This window comes from Rhinopithecus bieti, unplaced genomic scaffold (genome assembly GCF_001698545.2).
Source record: "Rhinopithecus bieti isolate Rb0 unplaced genomic scaffold, ASM169854v2 scaffold_26308, whole genome shotgun sequence".
NCBI lineage: Eukaryota > Metazoa > Chordata > Mammalia > Primates > Cercopithecidae > Rhinopithecus > Rhinopithecus bieti.
Genome location: NW_016811785.1, coordinates 450,263 through 468,374, shown reverse-complemented (window position 1 = coordinate 468,374; position 18,112 = coordinate 450,263). Strand labels below are relative to the sequence as shown.

At 46.2% G+C, this 18,112-nt stretch overlaps 1 protein-coding gene across 2 annotated transcripts in view; it reads left to right on the top strand.

Annotated features, from left to right (window-relative positions):
* SYN2 (synapsin II) overlaps nt 1-12,624 on the top strand; it is a 210,843-nt gene extending 198,219 nt beyond the window's left edge. For both annotated transcript variants that reach the window (XM_017895101.1, XM_017895102.1), the window contains 3 exons: nt 4,523-4,583; nt 8,576-8,819; nt 11,723-12,624. In XM_017895101.1, the coding sequence (XP_017750590.1) occupies nt 4,523-4,583; nt 8,576-8,819; nt 11,723-11,858 (441 nt within the window). In that variant the 3' untranslated portion in view covers nt 11,859-12,624. The remainder of the gene's footprint in view (nt 1-4,522; nt 4,584-8,575; nt 8,820-11,722) is intronic.
* Nucleotides 12,625-18,112: the final 5,488 nt, after the last annotated feature.

Here is an 18,112-nt window from a genome sequence, read left to right as displayed (position 1 = left end):
CACTTTACAGTTTACAAAGCACACTCTTTAGTTTAAGCCTAACAATGCTTATTTAAGATGTCTTGGGCTGGCAAGTGTATCTTTGTTTCACATATCAGCAAAGAGAAGGCAACTGACTTGCCCAAGGTCACACAGCTGCTAAGCAGGAGAGCTGGATCTTCTGGGCCCCAGTTCAGGGAGTTCTCCACAATACCGTGCACCCTGCCCTTTTGGTGCTCCGACATCAACAGAGGGGAAGGTAAGAATGGAGTGAGCTGGGCATTTGTGACTCTATATCTCTATGTAAGGAAAACCCTTGCATTCCTCCCTTAACAAGTGGTGGACCTACCAACTTGGAGAAGTCTCTGAGCTTCGCCAGCTCTCTCCTTCCTCCCTGGCTTCTCTGATCACTAAGCCCAGTGGATTGAGCATAGCAGGATACCAGCCCAATTAGCTTTGATAGAAGCAGCACACTCTCCTTGCCAAGCCCCTGAAAGCCTATACCTGCAAGACATCTCTGCACAGGCCCAATAGCCCTAGGTCTTGCTGAGTTCAAGACTCTGTAGCTGGTCCAGGCTGGTCTTGAACTCTGTAGCTAAGAAAGGCTTGTCTCAGTTCTCACACACCTGAAGAACTGGGGAAAAAAATGCATAAACGAATTCATGGAAGCCCAGAGCCAGAAGGGCCTGTAGAAGTCATGTGCCTGCAGCTACGTGAGCCCCTCTGACCAGAGTTTGTCCAAGTACTGCTGAAATACCTCTCATGCCAGGAAGCTCACTAGTACCCAAGCCAGCCCTTGACACTATTCAGATATACATTTGACTAATTTCAGTCTTCTACTAAGCCCTAGGTGCTTCCATGGTTACCTCATTTATACCATTTGGGAAACTGTGACTCAGGGTAACTTGCCCAAAGTCACATGCATAAAGATGTCATTTTGAGACTGCTCACCATCCTATCTGCTCCATCTACCCACGTTTTCTGCTAGCATCCCCTTAAGAGGTGACCAGAACTGGTTGCAGTGCGCTCTCATGAGGCTTGATCAGCCAAAAGAACAGTGGTCCTATCACTTTCCCTTGTCAAGACACAGACATACCTCCAGCTGCATCCGATTTTGGCAGCATCATTACAGTCTGACACCCTCTCAGCCTGTTGTCACTCTGTAAACCCAAGGTTGTCTGCGGTTTATTTATTTATATATTTTTTTGAGACGGGGTCTCACTCTGTTGCCTAGGCTGGAATGCGGTGGCGTGATCCTGGCTCACTGCAGCATCCACCTCCCAGGCTCAAGCTATCCTCTTGCCTCAGCCTTCTGGATAGCTGGGACTATAAGCACATGCCACCATACCCACCTAATTTTTGTATTTTTTGCAGAGACAGCGTTTCATCATGTTATCCGGGCTGGTCTCGAGCTCCCGGGCTCAGTGATCCGCACATCTCAGCCTCCCACAGTGTTGGTATTACAGGCGTGAGCTGCGCCCAGCTGGGTTTTTTCTTATGCTACTATAAGGTCATTTATTCCCCTTCCATTTTGTGTACAGCTAGGCACAAGCACTGAACTTCACATTCTTACCTGTTTGAATCAATCCAACTTTCTGAGCAAAACTCTGCCTCTCAGTCTGGCCATGAGTTCCTGCTGCTGTGGGCTGGCTCCATGCCAGACTTTGGCAGTGACGCCAGAGTGGCCAGACTTCTGTGGAATTCGGCATCCCAGGATGCTCTGGGTGACTGGAAACAGATCCCATAGTAGCCAAGCCCCACAGGGAATAGGCCCGGAGACCCTAGCTGACAGCAGGCTTGTGGGTGGAGCCAGGGAGTCTCAGCCTGGCAAGGGACAGTCCTTGGGAACTCTCCTCCCCACCTCCTGCAGCCCCTGAGAAGTCTTCCATACACAATCTCAGTGGAGCCGGGGCCAAGAGAAGCTTCCTAGGCACCATCAAGGGTGGCCAAAGCATATTCTCAGGCTCCAGCCCAAAGGACTGCCTCTGGGAGCTCTTCCTCTGAAGCCTGGAGAAGGGCACTTCTGGGCTTAGTTCATTCGTGGGTGTCTTACATATATATTTCCATGGCTGAGGAAAGACAAGGCTAGCCCGCATGGTATGATCACCCCTGTGAGCTCATCCTGTGTCTGGAGTTCTACCATTAAAGCTTAATCTATGGGATTTGAAATGTTTTCTTGGAATCACAGTTTCACAGGATTGGAAGGAACCTTAGCATTCATCCAGTCAATCTCATATTTAAAGAAGGAATATTATCTATGATGTCTTTGTCAGGTCATTCACTACCCACTATGTGAACACATACATCTACCTCCCAAAACAGCCTATCTCACTGTTTTTGCAAAAGAAAGTTCTTCTTGTAAGTGAAAGTCTGCCTAGACCTTTTTTGCCCACTGGCCCTGGTTCTGCTCTCATGCCACATAGTTTTCTGTAACCCTCTCTGGGAGGAGAACATCGTCAGCTGCTCTTGGCCAGCATTTGAGATGATGCACTGGGACCCTTCAGTGGCACCGGACGTGAGGCCCGAGGGGAGGGACCAGTGAGAGCCAGTCCAGCAGCTTCACAAACTGTGACTTTTTCTGTCCTTCACCTAAGTATCTGTATCTGACCATGAGAGGCTGTGATATTGAAGGCATGGGCCAGACTAGCGAATGAACAGTAGAGAATCAGGCCTGGACTGAGCAGCTGTTTATGACATAAAGGAGGGAGAAGGCTAGAAAGGGTGAGCCCAGCCATACTGAAGCAATCAGGAGTGCTGATGAAATAGTGTCTACCTCATACAGTGAGGTACAGAGAGAGAGTGCACAATAGTGCACCCATGTTACTTGGAACACAGTAAGCACTCCATAAATGTCAGCTCTAGATGATTTAGAGAAGTTAAAGAGACACAACTAGAAAAAAGGTTTAGGAGGATAATAGGTAGCCCCAGAGAAGACAGATTGGAAAGAAAGAGATGAAAGAATTAGGAGACTCATCTAGCAAGAAATGATAAAGGCCTGACTAAAGTTAGTCGAGGGAAGATGGTGACTCAGACACCAGGAGGGAAAAGTGGAGGAGTCCTGAAGGCTGATGGGATGGAGTGGTTTCCAGCTGGGTTCCCAGGTGTGGGTATTGCAGTGTCAGGCTCAGACTGTGCCTTATGGATCCCAAGAAGGTCCCCAGAAGAGGAGAAAGGAAGTAGTGTTCTCACTGTGACTTGTGGGGGATTGGGGGTTATGGTAGAATGGGGCACTCTCTGATGTGGTGGCACTGAGGACATTTCAAAGGCCCCCTCCTGGTTACAATCCCAAATCCTCTCAGTAGAACAGTTCCGAGTAATGTGGTTAAAAGACTGTGATACTGAGAAGGTAACACTTCCCTGGCAGTGGAGCTGAAAACAGGCCGTAATAGGCAGGGAGATAAATAGCCAGAATGGGATGCCCAAGGGAAATGGGGAACAGGAGGAGAAGCAGCTTTAATGTGGGAGTAGGGCTGAAGGGCACGTCAAAAGGGGAGAGGAGCACTAAAGGGGAAGTGGGTGCTCACTGAGGACATGCCTGTGTTCAGCCACCGCCTTGCCTTGGAAGCCCCTCATTGATATCACCATCAGCACACTTGGCAGGCTTTAGGCTTCACAGAGCATTTCCCTTGTGCTGAACTCAGACTCCAAACGTTCACTGCCTCTAATACAAACGTTAGACAAACTAAGTCGCACAGGTCTTTGATCCCGTCAGGGCATAATCAGAATCACGGCTGGGAGAGGGAGCATGGGATCGGAGCCATGCTGTTAGGTAAAGTGTAATCATGCTGTTTGGGAGGAAAAACAGCCTGGCCTTGAGCGCTGTTACAAACATTAATGTCTTATTCCTTCCCTCTAAAGTAAGGAGGGGCCTGGGAAACAAATGACAACCCCTTTCTTCAAGTTCCTCCCTTCAGGAGTTCTCAGCCGAGTCCAAAGAGTGGATCTGATTCCCTGAGTCAGCCCGAGAACTGATCCCACTCCGGAGTTAACTCCAGATGAGAAGTGAGCCAAGCCTAGGCTAGTCACTAGGTCCAGCTGGGCGCGGGCATGCGCACACATACACTCCTCCCCCTGCCTTCCTGCTCACCTGCCCCTACAGCCACCTATAGTCCAACCCTGTCTCTGGGGTTTGGCATTGGCCCTCCCTTTCCTTTAGAAAGCCAGGCCTGTACGTAGGAGTGGGAGCTGGACATGGGCAGGCACCAGAAAACCAGAAAAGAAACCAGGTGGTGTTAGAGGATGCAAAGCTTCTAGAAAGAATGAGTCTAAATGGAGGAAAATGAAAAAGGGGTTGAAGAGGTCTCAGGCATTGTTACCAGAATGGCTCCAAGCCCCAGACTCCCCACACTGTCCCAGCAATACCTGAGGCCGAGGATCCCCTTTAAGGTGTTTCTGGAGCAGCAGAAGCCTATGGCCAGATCCCACTGGATCCCACCAGGTCCCACTGGATTCCACTCTGGCCTTGCCATGGAGCCACGTGGTTTCTCTTTGGAATTCAGTGGCTTGGAGTTTTGTTTTTATCTCTTGCATTTTTGTCTTCCAGAGCGGAACACTTAAGGATCCGGACTCAAGCAAGACCCCACCTCAGCGGCCACCCCCTCAAGGTTGTTTACAGTATATTCTCGACTGTAATGGCATTGCAGTAGGGCCAAAACAAGTCCAAGCTTCTTAAAATGATTGGTAGTTAATTTTTCAAAGCAGAAATTTTAAGCCAAAAACAAAAGAAAGGAAAGCGGGGCGGGGAAAACAGACCCTCCCACTGGTGCCGTTGCTGCGTTCTTTCAATGCTGACTGGACTGTGTTTTTCCTATGCAGTGTCAGCTCCTCTGTCTGGTTGTTTACCTGTTCCTGTTCGTGCTTGTAATGCTCACTTATGTTTTCTCTGTATAACTTGTGATTCCAGGGCTGTTTGTCAACAGTGTACAAAAGAATTGTGCCTCTCCCAAGTCCAGTGTGACTCTATCTTCTGGGTGGTTTAATAGTGTTTTTAAAAGTAATATATAATGTGGGGTGAAATGGGAGTAGGGGGGTGGACAGGGGAGAAATGGAAACCACAAAAAGAAAACCTAGCTCCTCTCCTTCTTCCCCCAAGCTCAGATAAAATCCCCACCCCAACTTTACCTCCACCAGTGTGCTTGGGATCTTCAATGAAATGTGCTTTTCGCTTTCTTTCTGCATGACTATTGTAACTTAGATAGAACATTAAGAGATTTTCAAGATCAAACTGCCATAGCTTCATCCACTGAATTTGAAGACATCCACCTTTTTCTCCATTTGCTAAAATTTGGTGCAGTTTGAGTTTATGTGAATAGGCTGGCTGTGCCTGTAGAGCTCTTGTGTTTTTAGTGATGACATGAAATACAAAGAAATTTCCAGGAATGTGTTCTGTATTTTACATCCCAGTGTACCCTTCATTTTATTATTAACTAATTAGCTATGAGATTTTTATAAAATGGGGCCGCTGATGTGCAATATCAAAGTGAACCTGTGAGTATTTTGTGTGTGTTGATCTCAATTGTGTCTTCATTGTTGCTGTTTCTGGATCAGCCATGTGTGCGCTTGTGTGGCCCTGAGGCTGCTTTGTGTTCCCAAAGCTTGACCTGTGTACAGAGATAATTCCTTGGCAATGTTGGACATAGAATGCAGGGAGCTACTTAAGGTCTGTCAAGGATTTGTCCATTCTGCTCTTGGCCTCTCCTGAGGCATCGTAATGGGAGACCAAATCAAAAATGTCCCATGTTACTTCAGTGGGTACACTGCCTCCAGAACCCTGAGGTTGACTCCTGCTTCAGTTCTCAGCTGTTTACCAGAGCCCTCCAGGGTTCAGAGATTGAGGAGCTTTCTCTTTCCTGGGAGGAACTGTCTCAGATTTAGCTTGTGTGTGTTTTGGATAGAGGCTCCATAGTGGTGGCTCTTGAGGAACCCTCACCAGTTTGTTCTTTTCCCTCTGACAAGCAGCACCTGAGCAGATGCTGAGACAGTTCATTAAATCAGGTCTCAGCTTCAGTGCCTCATCTTGCCATCTCCTGGCCAGGCTGGGAACGGGCACCAAGCAGCCGCCTCTAACACCATGGTCCGTGGGAGTTCATGCCAGCAGCTTGCCTTTGAGAAGAAATGCTACTGGCCCTACTTTTACATTCCCTTCCACCTCTATATTGACATGTCACCGTTCTGTACTCCCAGATCTGAGAAGGAACTAGTGTTGGTGGTTTGTAACAAGAGTTACATGTCTGGGGGCTTGTGCCTTGGTTTTCCTTTGATTGCTGGTAAATTGAGGCCACAGAGAAATGCATTGAGTGTGAATGTTGTCATCTGTAATCCCTCCCTCAGCTGATGATGGTAGTTCATCTGTTGTAAATATACACATATATGCATATTTTCACTTCCAGATGGGTTGCATAAGAATCAAGTCCTTAAATACCTCCCAATCTGATGAAATGATAGAAAAGAATAAAGTAACATTTCCCAGAATGGAGGAATACATTATTTTATTTTATCTTATATTTTTGTCCAAGTAATGAGCTGATGGTGGTATTGCTTCTCTGCATGTTATCAGTGTGTACATCCGGTGCTTTTCATGTGTCATTTGTGAGCCACAAATGCAAAGTTGCCATATGAATTCAGTCAGGCTACAGGGTGGTGTCAGCCAAGGTCTTTCAGGTGGGGGATAAATTGGTTAGGGCTCCCACTGCCAAATGCAAGCAGATAGCATAACCTGACTGTTATGTGCCCTCAGGCAGCATGCTTAGGGACAACTCTGTGGCCTGGGGGACATCTGTGTCACAGTATAGGATTGCCGTTCAGGTGTTTTGTACCTATTTCTTTCCTGACGTTGTCCCCTTTTTTTGTACTGATCCAACTGGGAGAACCTCAGCCAATGCTGGAAGTGTGATTGAAGTACCTCTCTTTTGTGACTCTTGTACAGCTTAATGTGCAATAAAGGAAAAGTTATATCTGTCTTCAGTGTTAAGTTGTAAAGTTTCTGGCTATCCAAGTATCTGCACAAATGGGAAAGCACTCAGGTTTCTGGTGCAAGAGACTGAGCTATTAACCTGTATTACTTTACAGGAAAATGCTAATACAAGTGATGCCAAACTTTGGAAATGGCAAAAGCTGGTTAATGTGAAATAATCTGCTAATCTATCGTCTTCACTAGTTATTTGATTTGAATTTGGAGCTTCTTAAACCTGCAGAACTCCATTTACTTATGTATGTGTTTATTTATCTGTAACTAACTCTGGTATTATTTGGTTAGATGATAAAGGGTATTCTGTGCCCTGTAGTGGGGAACTGAGCAGATAGGCATGGGTGCACAGTGGCATAGACATACAGTTCTGCCTCTCCAGAGGGCGCAGATATTCTGGTATTTCTTAAAAACTAAGTGATAATACAACTAGCTGGTGCTGAGTTTCTGTAAGTCCACTCCCTCCAGCAGGCCCCTGGATGTGAACTGTGGGATTGAGGCTGAGAGACTGGACCTCCTAGGGCAGTTGGGCATCATTTCCACTAGTCAGTAGGTGCTAATGGGGATGGCTTTTGATTTCTAAGTGTTGGGACCCTCCTCAGCAAACTCTAGGCAGTCCGGTACCACCTTAATGCCTATCAACTCCCAGAGGAAGGAGGACCTTTTTCCTCTCCAGGCCACCAGATGGTTTTGTGTTTCATGCTGGGAGGAGGGTGTGCTGTTCCTTTTTAGAGGGGCTTTATTTGCCAAATAGCACCCACAACATCCCCAGGGGAGAGTGGGGTTTGGATGTCTGGAGAATTCTACCACACATGCCTGAGAGGTTCATCCTGCTAGAGCCCCTGAGGATAGTACTGAGAGGCAAAACAGTGCCTGGAAGAATGGATTTCTCCCGGTTGTGGGCATGAGTTAATGCTAAAATTAAGCCCTGGTGGGGCATGGTGGGCCTGGTAATCAGACCCACGCAGGCTTGGAGCAGGACCAAGGGCAGCTCCATAAAACAACATAAGTCAGGGACCATCAAGGTGATCTTAAGGTATGGAATGCTTTTTGAAGAACTTGCTCGACCCTGTTATCTTTGAACCACTACCTCTCAAAAGACAACTAAGACCGGGGTTTACACTTTTTAAAGTTTTATTGTTGGGAAAACCAAGGCCCAGGGAAGTTTGGTAACTTGCTCAGGGAGTCACTGGTAGACTATTTCTGAGATCCAGTGCTCTCTCCACCGCCCTCTCCTGTATCTGCCATGTGGAACTTGAGACTTCCCAGTAAACCCTGGAGCAGGGTGGTGTGTGCCTGAGGCACCTCTAGGGAGGAAGGGTGAGGACCCTGCATTCTAGGGCCTTCTGTGAGAGCGTGTACCTCTGACAGGGTCACTCGCCCCTGGTTCCTCCTTGTCCTGCTGACTTCTGCTGTGGCTGAGTCGCTGCGTTTCTGAGGAGGAGCACTTAGTAGCTATGTACAAGGATAGCTAACCAAGGACCCCCTTTGGGGCCCTTCAGAGACTCTGGCTTCTTGGCATAGAGCTTATCCTTTTGGTAATTAACTAACCACACCCTTTGAGATGTAGATTCTAATAAGGAAACATTTTTATATGGTTAAATTATGAAGTTTTTCTTGTACTGAACCTAGGGGGCCCTGGGCAACCCCAAGGAATGCAGCCCCCAGGCAAGGTGCTGCCTCCACGCCGGCTCCCCCCTGGACCATCACTGCCACCTTCCTCCTCTTCCTCCTCCTCTTCCTTCTCCTCGGCTCCTCAGCGGCCGGGCGGCCCCACCACCCACGGAGATGCACCCTCCAGCAGCAGCTCCCTGGCAGAGGCCCAGCCACCCCTGGCTGCTACACCACAGAAGCCCCAGCCTCACCCACAGCTCAAGTAAGAGACAACTCAGCAGCTCCTCCCTCCCCCCCTCCCGCCCTCCTTGTGGGCCTTGGGCCTCAGAGCTGCTAGAAATCACTTTCAACGAGGTTTCCTCCTACAGATATTTTGTGGTGGGATTTTTTTGGCTTTTTTTTTTGTTTGTTTGTTTTTGGTTTGTGTGTGTGTGTGTGTGTGTGTTTGGTTAGAGGAATGGTTAGTGTTCACTGGAGAAGGGAGAAAAGAGGGAAGTGAAAGTCTAAAGTTTAACTAGAAATTCAACCCCCTTCCCTTTCTTCCTGGGAAGTGGCAATATGGCAGAGTCACTGTCCCTTCTCTAGTCTTGTACTAGCTTAAGGTGTTGGTTTATTTTAAACCCTGTCTCCCACTCTTTTTTTCCATTCCTTTTCTTTGTGTGTTTCTTTCCTTGTAAAAAAAATTTTTTTAATCTTTCTGCCTCTGACTCACAGTTCAGAGTATGCAATCAGTAAGCCTGCCCAGAATGAAAAGAGGGAATTAGTTAAATCCATTTCAACATTTTACCTTCAGCTCTGTCCAAAGGAGGTCAGTTTCTGGTGTGGGCAGCAGAGGAGTTCCCAGGCAGAGACGCTGAGGACCTCCATCCTCTTGGGTTCCCTCACACCCAGCAGTCACCCTAGAAGCCCCTCCACACTGCCCTGCTGCACAGGACCCCTGGAAGCAGCAGAGCTGTCCTTGGAAGGAACAGCACCTGAATGTAGACGATGGTCAGTTCTGCCCTCTCTCCCACAGAGGTCTCTGATTGCTTGCAGTGTCCCCAGCAGACTTCTGTCACCACCTTCAGCACAGACAGCTGTAGCCTTAAGGGTTTGGTAAGGGGATGGTAGTGACACACCCCTGCTTCTCAGAGTGAGGTGATGGGCAACAAATGACTGTTCAGGGAGGGAGAAAAGGAGGCTGGAGAATTCTGGAGTTGAAATGAGCCACTAGGAGATCATGTAGTCATTGCAGATTAGAAAACTTTGCTCAAAGAAATTTGATTTTTTTTTTTTTTTGTTCTCAAAGCCAAGCTACTCCTCTAATTAGTGGCAGAGCCAAGGTTGTGGGGCTCGGGTGCCCAGATAGTCACTTTCTCTGGGTCTTCAGTCTGGCGTGATGGAAGGGGCATCACCCACTCTTCCTCCCCAGCTCTGGCCAGTGGCACCTCTTGCCTGCCCCATAATGTCCCTTCAGCCCAGCTATTTACTGCCTGCCGACTTTTTTTTAATCCCTCCTGCCTTCTCACTAGCCAACTCTAGCCTCTGCGTGAAGGCAGATCCTTGGATTGTCACTGCCTCTGGGCTGAAGCTGTTGAATAGAGCCAGCCTCTGATGACAAGCTGGAGGCTCTTCCCCTGTACTCTCTGCCTGTGTGGGCTGAGGAGTGCCCCCACTCCCAGAGGCCAGCGTGTTGGGTCTCGTTCCCAGCCCTAATGAAAGGCAGGGTGTCTGTTCACCATCACTGCAGGTGAAGAGAGACTGCTCATAGTTCTGTAGAAGGGAGTTTCTCCTGAGCTGCACCCAGCATTTAAGGGAGGGCAGAGAGTCCCAAGACACCAGGAGAAGAGTTCTGGAGTCAGAAAGCAGCTGGAACGAGAGCCAGTGGGAGTCAAGAAGGAGAAAAGCTGGGCCGGTGGAGAAGCCAGACCTCATGTCCTCTCCTGGAGTGCAGGCTGGGCCTCCCCATGGCCTTGTGCTTCATGGTTTTTCTCTGTGAACCTCTAGTCTCTCAAGGGGAAAACAGGCCCCTAAAAAGTGTGTAGTTTGGATTTTCTCATTAGAAATCTCCCTAAGAAACTTGTAAAGGCCTGATATATATCTTTTTTGCCACTGAACACCCTGAACCCCACAGACCTCATATTAGCGCTCCTCTGAGGAGGGTTGCAAGGGTGGTTACTACATCCATTTTAAGAACAGGTAAATTGCCGGGTGTGGTGGCTCACGCCTGTAATCCCAGCACTTTGGGAGGCAGAGGCTGGTGGATCACGAGGTCAGGAGTTCAAGACCAGCCTGGCCAAGTGAAACCCCGTCTTTACTAAAAATACAAAAATTAGCTGGGCATAGTGGCGAGCGTCTGTAATCCCAGCTACTCAGGAGGCTGAGGCAGTAGAATTGCTTGAACCCAGGAGGCGGAGGTTGCAGTGAGCCAAGATCGCACTACTGCACTCCAGCCTTTGCAACAGAGAGAGATTCTGTCTCAAAACAAACAAACAAACAAACAAACAAACAAACAAAGAACAGGGAAATTGAAGCATTGGTGTTTTGGGCCAAGCCAGTATATTCTTTTGGAATCAGAGAAGGGATCAGAATAGAAAGAGCCAAAAGTGCGTAGAGATCTTCATTTTACCAAACTTCACAGATGAGAACCCAAGGCACAGAGAGGCACATGGCTTGCCTCCAGTTAGGAGGGATTGAGTGGCAGAATGAGACTTTGGCCCAGGTCTTCTGATCTGGCTCCACCAGTTGACAGCTGATAGAGAAGAGAGTGCCAGAGTCACAGGCCCATTGTGACTTCTTTTCATCAGAGAAGTAATGTGAGATTCCTAGGTTAGTTTTTACCAAGTTGGGATCTCTGAAATTTAGCCCTCGGGCATTTTGGATTAAATTAAAGAAGCAGTCTTTGAGTCACCTCTTCCTCCTCTTTCCCTTATTTCTTTTTTTCCCTTCTCCCTTGTTCCCATACTGTCCCCACCCTTTCTATTCTAGTAGCACTGAAGATGAGGAAGTAGCCTAGGGATCTCCCAGGGTCTTGGTAGCATGGCCACTTCTGGCTTTATCCTCCCATCACCCTGGTCTTCCCGGGGAGGGAGTGGGGGTTCTAGTTGTGTATCCTCACGTCATCGTCCTTCCCTGCCTTGCTGGGAACACCACCCTCTCACATTCTCTCTGGTTTTTATCTTCAAGCAAGTCGCAGTCCCTGACAAATGCCTTCAGCTTCTCTGAGTCCTCCTTCTTCCGGTCTTCAGCCAATGAGGATGAAGCCAAAGCGGAGACCATCCGGAGCTTGAGGAAGTCCTTTGCCAGCCTCTTTTCAGATTAGCTCTTCAGACACACGGGGAACCCCCGGCCCAACCGGGAAAGGCATCTAAGACATTCACCAACAACAGTCAGCCAGCTTGGTGGTGATGTCCCATGACCTTGATGTGTGTGGTCCCTTCCTCTGCTCTGGTGTGCTAAGTGATGTTGTGCAGCCCAGAAAGGACCATGTGACAGTCTCAGGGCAGGTGCCTACCCAGCAAGGGGTACCTGGCATCAGAGAGGAAAGAGCTGCTTCCCTGTAGTCATGAGAGCTTCCTTCTGAAGTCATCGTTTGCTATAAGTTTAGTGGCCTTATTGTGACAGCGCCATCATGTCTTATTCTTCCCCGTGAAACTAGGATTAATCGTGAACTCCTGACAGCTTAACGTAGCTCAGTTGCAGTGCTAAGCATGCCCTGCCCCCATTCAGTGATACCTGTTTGGGAAGTGTATACTTCCCCAAAAGTACTCTTGGCCCTAAGTTTTGGGAACTTTCCCCATCCTGGATCCCTTGTCATACCTGTGTTACTATGTAAAGCACACCCACCCAACTTAAAAGATCTTAGGCTGCTGTGGTGGTGAAGCACCTTGAGTCTGCTGATATTCGGGAGAACAAGGATCTGCAGTTTTCCCTTTTCTTCCCTCTGAAGAGTGGTTCTTATGTGCAATCTGCAGTAACCTTGAACTCCAGAGCTGCACTATAGAGGAGAATGCATGCCACTATGACAGCAGTATGCCAAGCTTTGTGTTCATCTCCTAATAAATGTTAAGACCTTTGGTGTAATAAAAGCGGCAGCATTCACCAACATTTGATTCAGCCATGAGGTCTTGACCCGTTGGCCACCCTTTAGGCTGAGAGAGCGTCCATGAGGTGTGTGTGTGCTTGAGTGTAGGGAGTGAAAAATCTAGGTGTGTGAAGCTGTTTGTGTCAGTTTGTGTGTGTGATTGCAGGTGTACATGTGTTTGCAAGTGTTTGAGAATGTGTCTGTCCTTTACATGCCACTTCTGGGCCTCCTGACACCTCCCCAGTGAATCTGTCTCCTCCAAGACACCTAGCCTTCCTTCAGCAACTCAGCATTTCTACCTATATTATGCACTTTGTAACCTTTCAAATAAGCACAGAACCCTTGCTCTCGGAGGAGTCAATTTAGACTCACTTGCCTGGTCTGTCATCAAGCTCCTCAGCTGAGGCCCACATGGTGGTCCCAATGAGGCCGGACCAACCTGCTCTGATAACCAGGCTCCCATGGATCCCAACGAAGCCATCCTAAAGAGGCCTGCAATTGAGGGTGGGCTCTGAGGGATTTCACTCTGGCTGCTTCATGACTCCCTGATATTCAAGTATATTTTCCCAAAGACCACGGATGCTGTGAAGATAAACACTACATCTGCACTGATAAAAAAAAAAAAACATGTTAAAATGTTAATATCTGAATGTTAATAAGTATCTAGATAATTTCCTACACGTGACACCCATCCTACTAACTCAACAAGATAACACTCCTCCAAATGCCACTATCTTGTTAACTTCTCCTCATGGACAGTAGATGCTGCAAGGTCAGAGAATGAATTTCTCCGATACCAGGGTCTCCTTTCTTACTCATTCTCTGTTCAAGGATTGAGAACCGTACCCTCTTCTTACACTTAGAAAACAAAGTAGAACTTCCCATTGAGTGACACCTGGGAGGTGACAGCCCTCCTCCCACAACACACATAACTAAAGAACAAACCAAACAAGCATGGGGTACCTGGGTGCAAGGCAATTGACCTTTAGAGTTCCTTCTATTTCCAGATGTAGGGGAGGCAGATGTCCTGTTACTTTCTGTGGCTGGGCCTGAAAGTTAAGCATGCATAAGACAGATGAACAGGACAAACGTATACACATTTTATTTACTATTTTCACGTGTAATCTTTATAAGGAAAATGAAGGCCCAAGCTGTTAAGCCCACAACTTGTATACCATTTTAAATAAAGAATGATAAATTGTGACGATATGACAAAACAAAGGGGTCTGAGCTAGTCAGCCAGTAAATTGTGGGAAAGTAGGAAATATATGGGAGAAACTAATGGGAGAGAAGGGTTACAAATTTTAGTAAGGTTTTGTCTGTGGAGATTCATCTCAGTGTCAATTCCCTGTCTCTGGTGATAAGAATGTTTGTTCCCTTCTTCCTTTTGGGGAAGAGGCACCCTTCCGACAAGTTTTAGTCCTGCTTCAGACAGGAACGGGGAGGTCAGAAAATCTTTCCTGCATCTGTTGTTCTGTTGCCTTCAGCTCAATGTAAACTGTTGAGCTGAATAAACAATAAAGTGGCATATTTTGAGGTGGCATACTCTGACCGCCTTCACAAACCAAGAGTCTGCCACTAGCCATTGCTTGTATCCCCTGATTCCAAATATGTTTTAAGAGAAGTCATTTGTTTAGTCAAAACATTTCTTGAGCACTTATGATAAACATAAACATTGTGATGGATTCATAGGAATATTTGCTGACACTTCCATAGTCAGGTACTATTCTAAATACTTAATGCACATCAACTTATGTATTCCTTGTAATAAGCCTATATGGTAGGTGCTGTTATTATTTTATAAATGAGAAATGGAGGCACATCAAGGTCAATAACTCACTCAGGGTCACTCAGCTGGACAGGTGGTAGAGCTGGGATTTGAACCTAAGCAGTGCAGCAGCAGAACTCATGGCCTGGGCTACTTTGCCATATTACTTTTATTTAATCTAGCAGAGTCAACAAGACAATTGTATTAAATTTTACATAGTGTGATAAGAGGTGCACACAACAATTTACTGCATATCCACCTTTTTTCTTTACCTTCTCTCTTCATCCCCTGGCCCCAGGGAAAGAAGGAGTGGGAGAAAGTTAGGAAATCTGTGACCAGTGTTGACCCCTTGTCCTAAAACTATGAGTAACATACACAATGTTTCTTATTCTGATAGAATATAATTCTGGTTCTTAAAAAATTACTCATTCTTCTTCATGTGATGTCAGACCAGAAACCACAAGTGGCTTATTTAGAAAATGAGTCAGCCTGGAAATGCTGCAGTGACAAAAAGGAGAGGCATTTACCATAGGTCAGGCAGCACCCTGGTCTGAAGGACATATGGATTCTCTCCAGCCCTTAGTAATGGGGTGGGGCTGGGGGTGGGGAAGTTCCATTCAGAAACAGCCTTCTTGCTACTTAAAAAAAGCCCCAGAGACTGGGAAATTGGCTATTCACAACCATCAATAAATATTCAGTGAATACTGTGATAAAAATTATCTGCAGCTAAGATCTCTGAAAGGTTGGTTGCAGTCTTCTACAAATCTTGAAGCCTTGTCTGTAGGCCAGCTTTGACCACTGTGCAACTACCTCTGCAGTTTATGGGGACTGCCTACCTATGTCTTCACCCCACATTAGTAAAGGTAGAAAGCCTCATCCCTGCCCACATGGAACTCGTCATCTTCTCGGGCCAAGATAAATTAATTCTGTCCTTTATTGATTTGTTCACAACCCCTTATTTTACTTAGCTCCATAAATTTTATGAGAGGAATATAAAAATGAATTAAGCAAGGATTTGGCCCTCACCAAGTTTATTGCCCAGTAGGGAAGATGTGTAAATATAAAGAAGAAAGTGTAATGCATTAAGTGAAATGCAGTCAAAATGTTAGTTTGGAAAAAAAAAAAAAGCTTGATAGGTATTGGTGAGGATATGAGAAGCAGAAGGAAGTCTTACACGTTGCTAATGGGGGTGTGTTGGTACTGCCATTTCAGGGAACAGTTTGGCAATCATGCATAAACCCTGTGACTCAGCAATTCCATTTCTGGACATTTACTCTAGAGAACCTCTTGCACATGTACATAAGAAACCAAGTAAAAGAATATTGGTCGCAGCACTGTTTGTACAAAGAATGGAAATAACCACCTCTCGTGGGGAATTAAAACATGTTGTGGTTTACTCATAAATTGGAATACTGTGTAGGAGTTAAATAAAATATATGAGGAATGCAGATGAGTTCAGGTAAGATATGGAAGGAGAATGAATAAGATGTAAAATGGACCACAAGCAGCATATGCTGTTGCAGCGGGGCAAGCTTCTAGCTCAGGTGCTCAGAGAAGACTGCACCCTGGAGGTGAGCTGTGCACAGCCCACAGGATAGGAGGCACGCCACCTGCTGGGACTGGGCTTTGTGCACAGAATTCAGTCACTGAGTTTTACAGCTGGAAGTTGCATCTAGCTGCATCAAGGCCCAGGCAACGTAAGGTGTTTGCCAAGGTCAAAAAGGGAGTTAGTAATAGAAGCAAATGAGTCTCAACCCTAAGTGTCAGGTGGGCCATTGGGAACATCGCCTTTCCTGAAATAAATGAAATGGGTTTCATATTCGGGGGTCCTCCAGGGAGGGAGAGACTTAAGGAATCATTTCACAGAGGCCAGGAGACAAAGGGAAGAGACAGTGTTGTTTAGTGGAAAGAGTCTGGGTTTTGGAATCAAACTGAGTTTAAATCCAGGCTCTGCTAGTTATTGGCTAATTGATTATGTAGTTTAACTTTTCTGTGTCTCAATTTTCTCATCTGTAAAATGAGAACAATGCTTCCTTTCCAAGGAGGTTGTCTTAAGAATTAAACAAGCTGATAGAGTCTGTTCCTAACAGTGGTTGGCATGTGAGATCACAAGAAACCCTCTCTGTCACGTAGAAAACCTGTGTAAGTCCCAAACCCCCTTTTCTCAGGACTCCTCCAGGAGCAGCCAAACAAATGCCAAACATGCCTTAATCCTGCTCCTGCAACCAGGGGAGCCTCTAGGGCAATTTCAGCCCATCCGATGCCTTTTCCTAGGGTTATGGCTCCTTTTAGTTGTATTAGCTAAACTGAGTTGAGGGTGGACATCTGGGAAGGCCTGTGCTGTGCCAAGCCATTCCACTAGCAATAAACACACAACAGACACATACACACGTACACACATGCACACACAATAAAAACTGTAGCTACAGAAATGACAACGCAAACCCCAGGTGACCACAATGGATGCTTTTTGAAACACTGATACCATACCATCATTCCTACAGTGGTATGGTCTCTTTCAAAGCAATTCCTGTGGGGGATTATTTATTCCTACAAGGCTGCTGCTTATGTTCAGAACATAATTGCCTTCAGATCTGTAGTACATTATTTGAATTCCTGTAACTCTTGGAAGATCAGAAATTCTTTACCTGAAATCCAGGTATTTCCATGCATACTGTACTGTGTATTGTGCATTTGGCAGGCCCTCAACACACACACAAAAGTTTAAGAATCGTTGCTTTAGGGAGTAAATTTTGATTTAAAAAAAAATTAATTCTTTTGGAGTCAAATCCATTGATTAAGCTAGATAATATATACGGTCCAAAATGCAATGTGACTATATAAGTTAATGAGACAGTGTTCTGTGGCTTACAAACTAGTTCTGAAGTAAATCCCAGAAAGGGGTCTCAGATCTATTTTGAATAGTTTCTCTCTGAAATAAATGTATAGACCCATCAAGGTTATCAGGTTTGAAAGAGAAGATGCATTCCAACAGGCAAATTCTGTTGTTTGTGGAAAATAAACAGTTTATTACTGTCTGATTTGCAGGTTACAGGCTATATTCAGAATAATGTTTTCTCCTCAAATAATCATAACATTATTACTTACATTTGTATTTTACAGTTTATGTAGGACCTTGCAGTTTAAAGGCACTTTACAGTTTACAAACACTGATTCAGCTGTCATTTTGTGAAATTCTCACAATAGCCCCATGAAGCTATCCCTCATCGTAGGTGACTTCTGAGTGTCTGAACTGTGGGCTCACACTTGAATGGTACTTTTCCTCCTGTGGTACAAGTTTCCTTGGACTTTAAGCCTGTTGATTGTAAACATGTAGAAAAATAATGCAACGAGTCATTCTCTCTGATTTATCCACCTCTTATTCAACACCCGATTACTCTGAGAACTTGCTTTCTATCTTGCTTGGATATTGATACAGTTAGACACACACACTTGTGCTTGCCCACTGGTCTATATTTTCAGGACTCTTGTTTCATGGGCCCTACTCCCCAGCCTGCTACCTTTATCGAGGAGATAACCTTCCAGAAAGGGGAAGAGGGAACACCGGAGATAACCTGAGAGGGAGGAGAGCTGTTACCTGGCCCCACCTCATGTGTAAATGAATGCTCCCCAGGGAACCCCACCCCTTGGTCATTTTCAGCCACCTCCATATCCACATACATCTCTTCTGATAAGAATCTCCACCCTTCAGCTAACTCCTCCA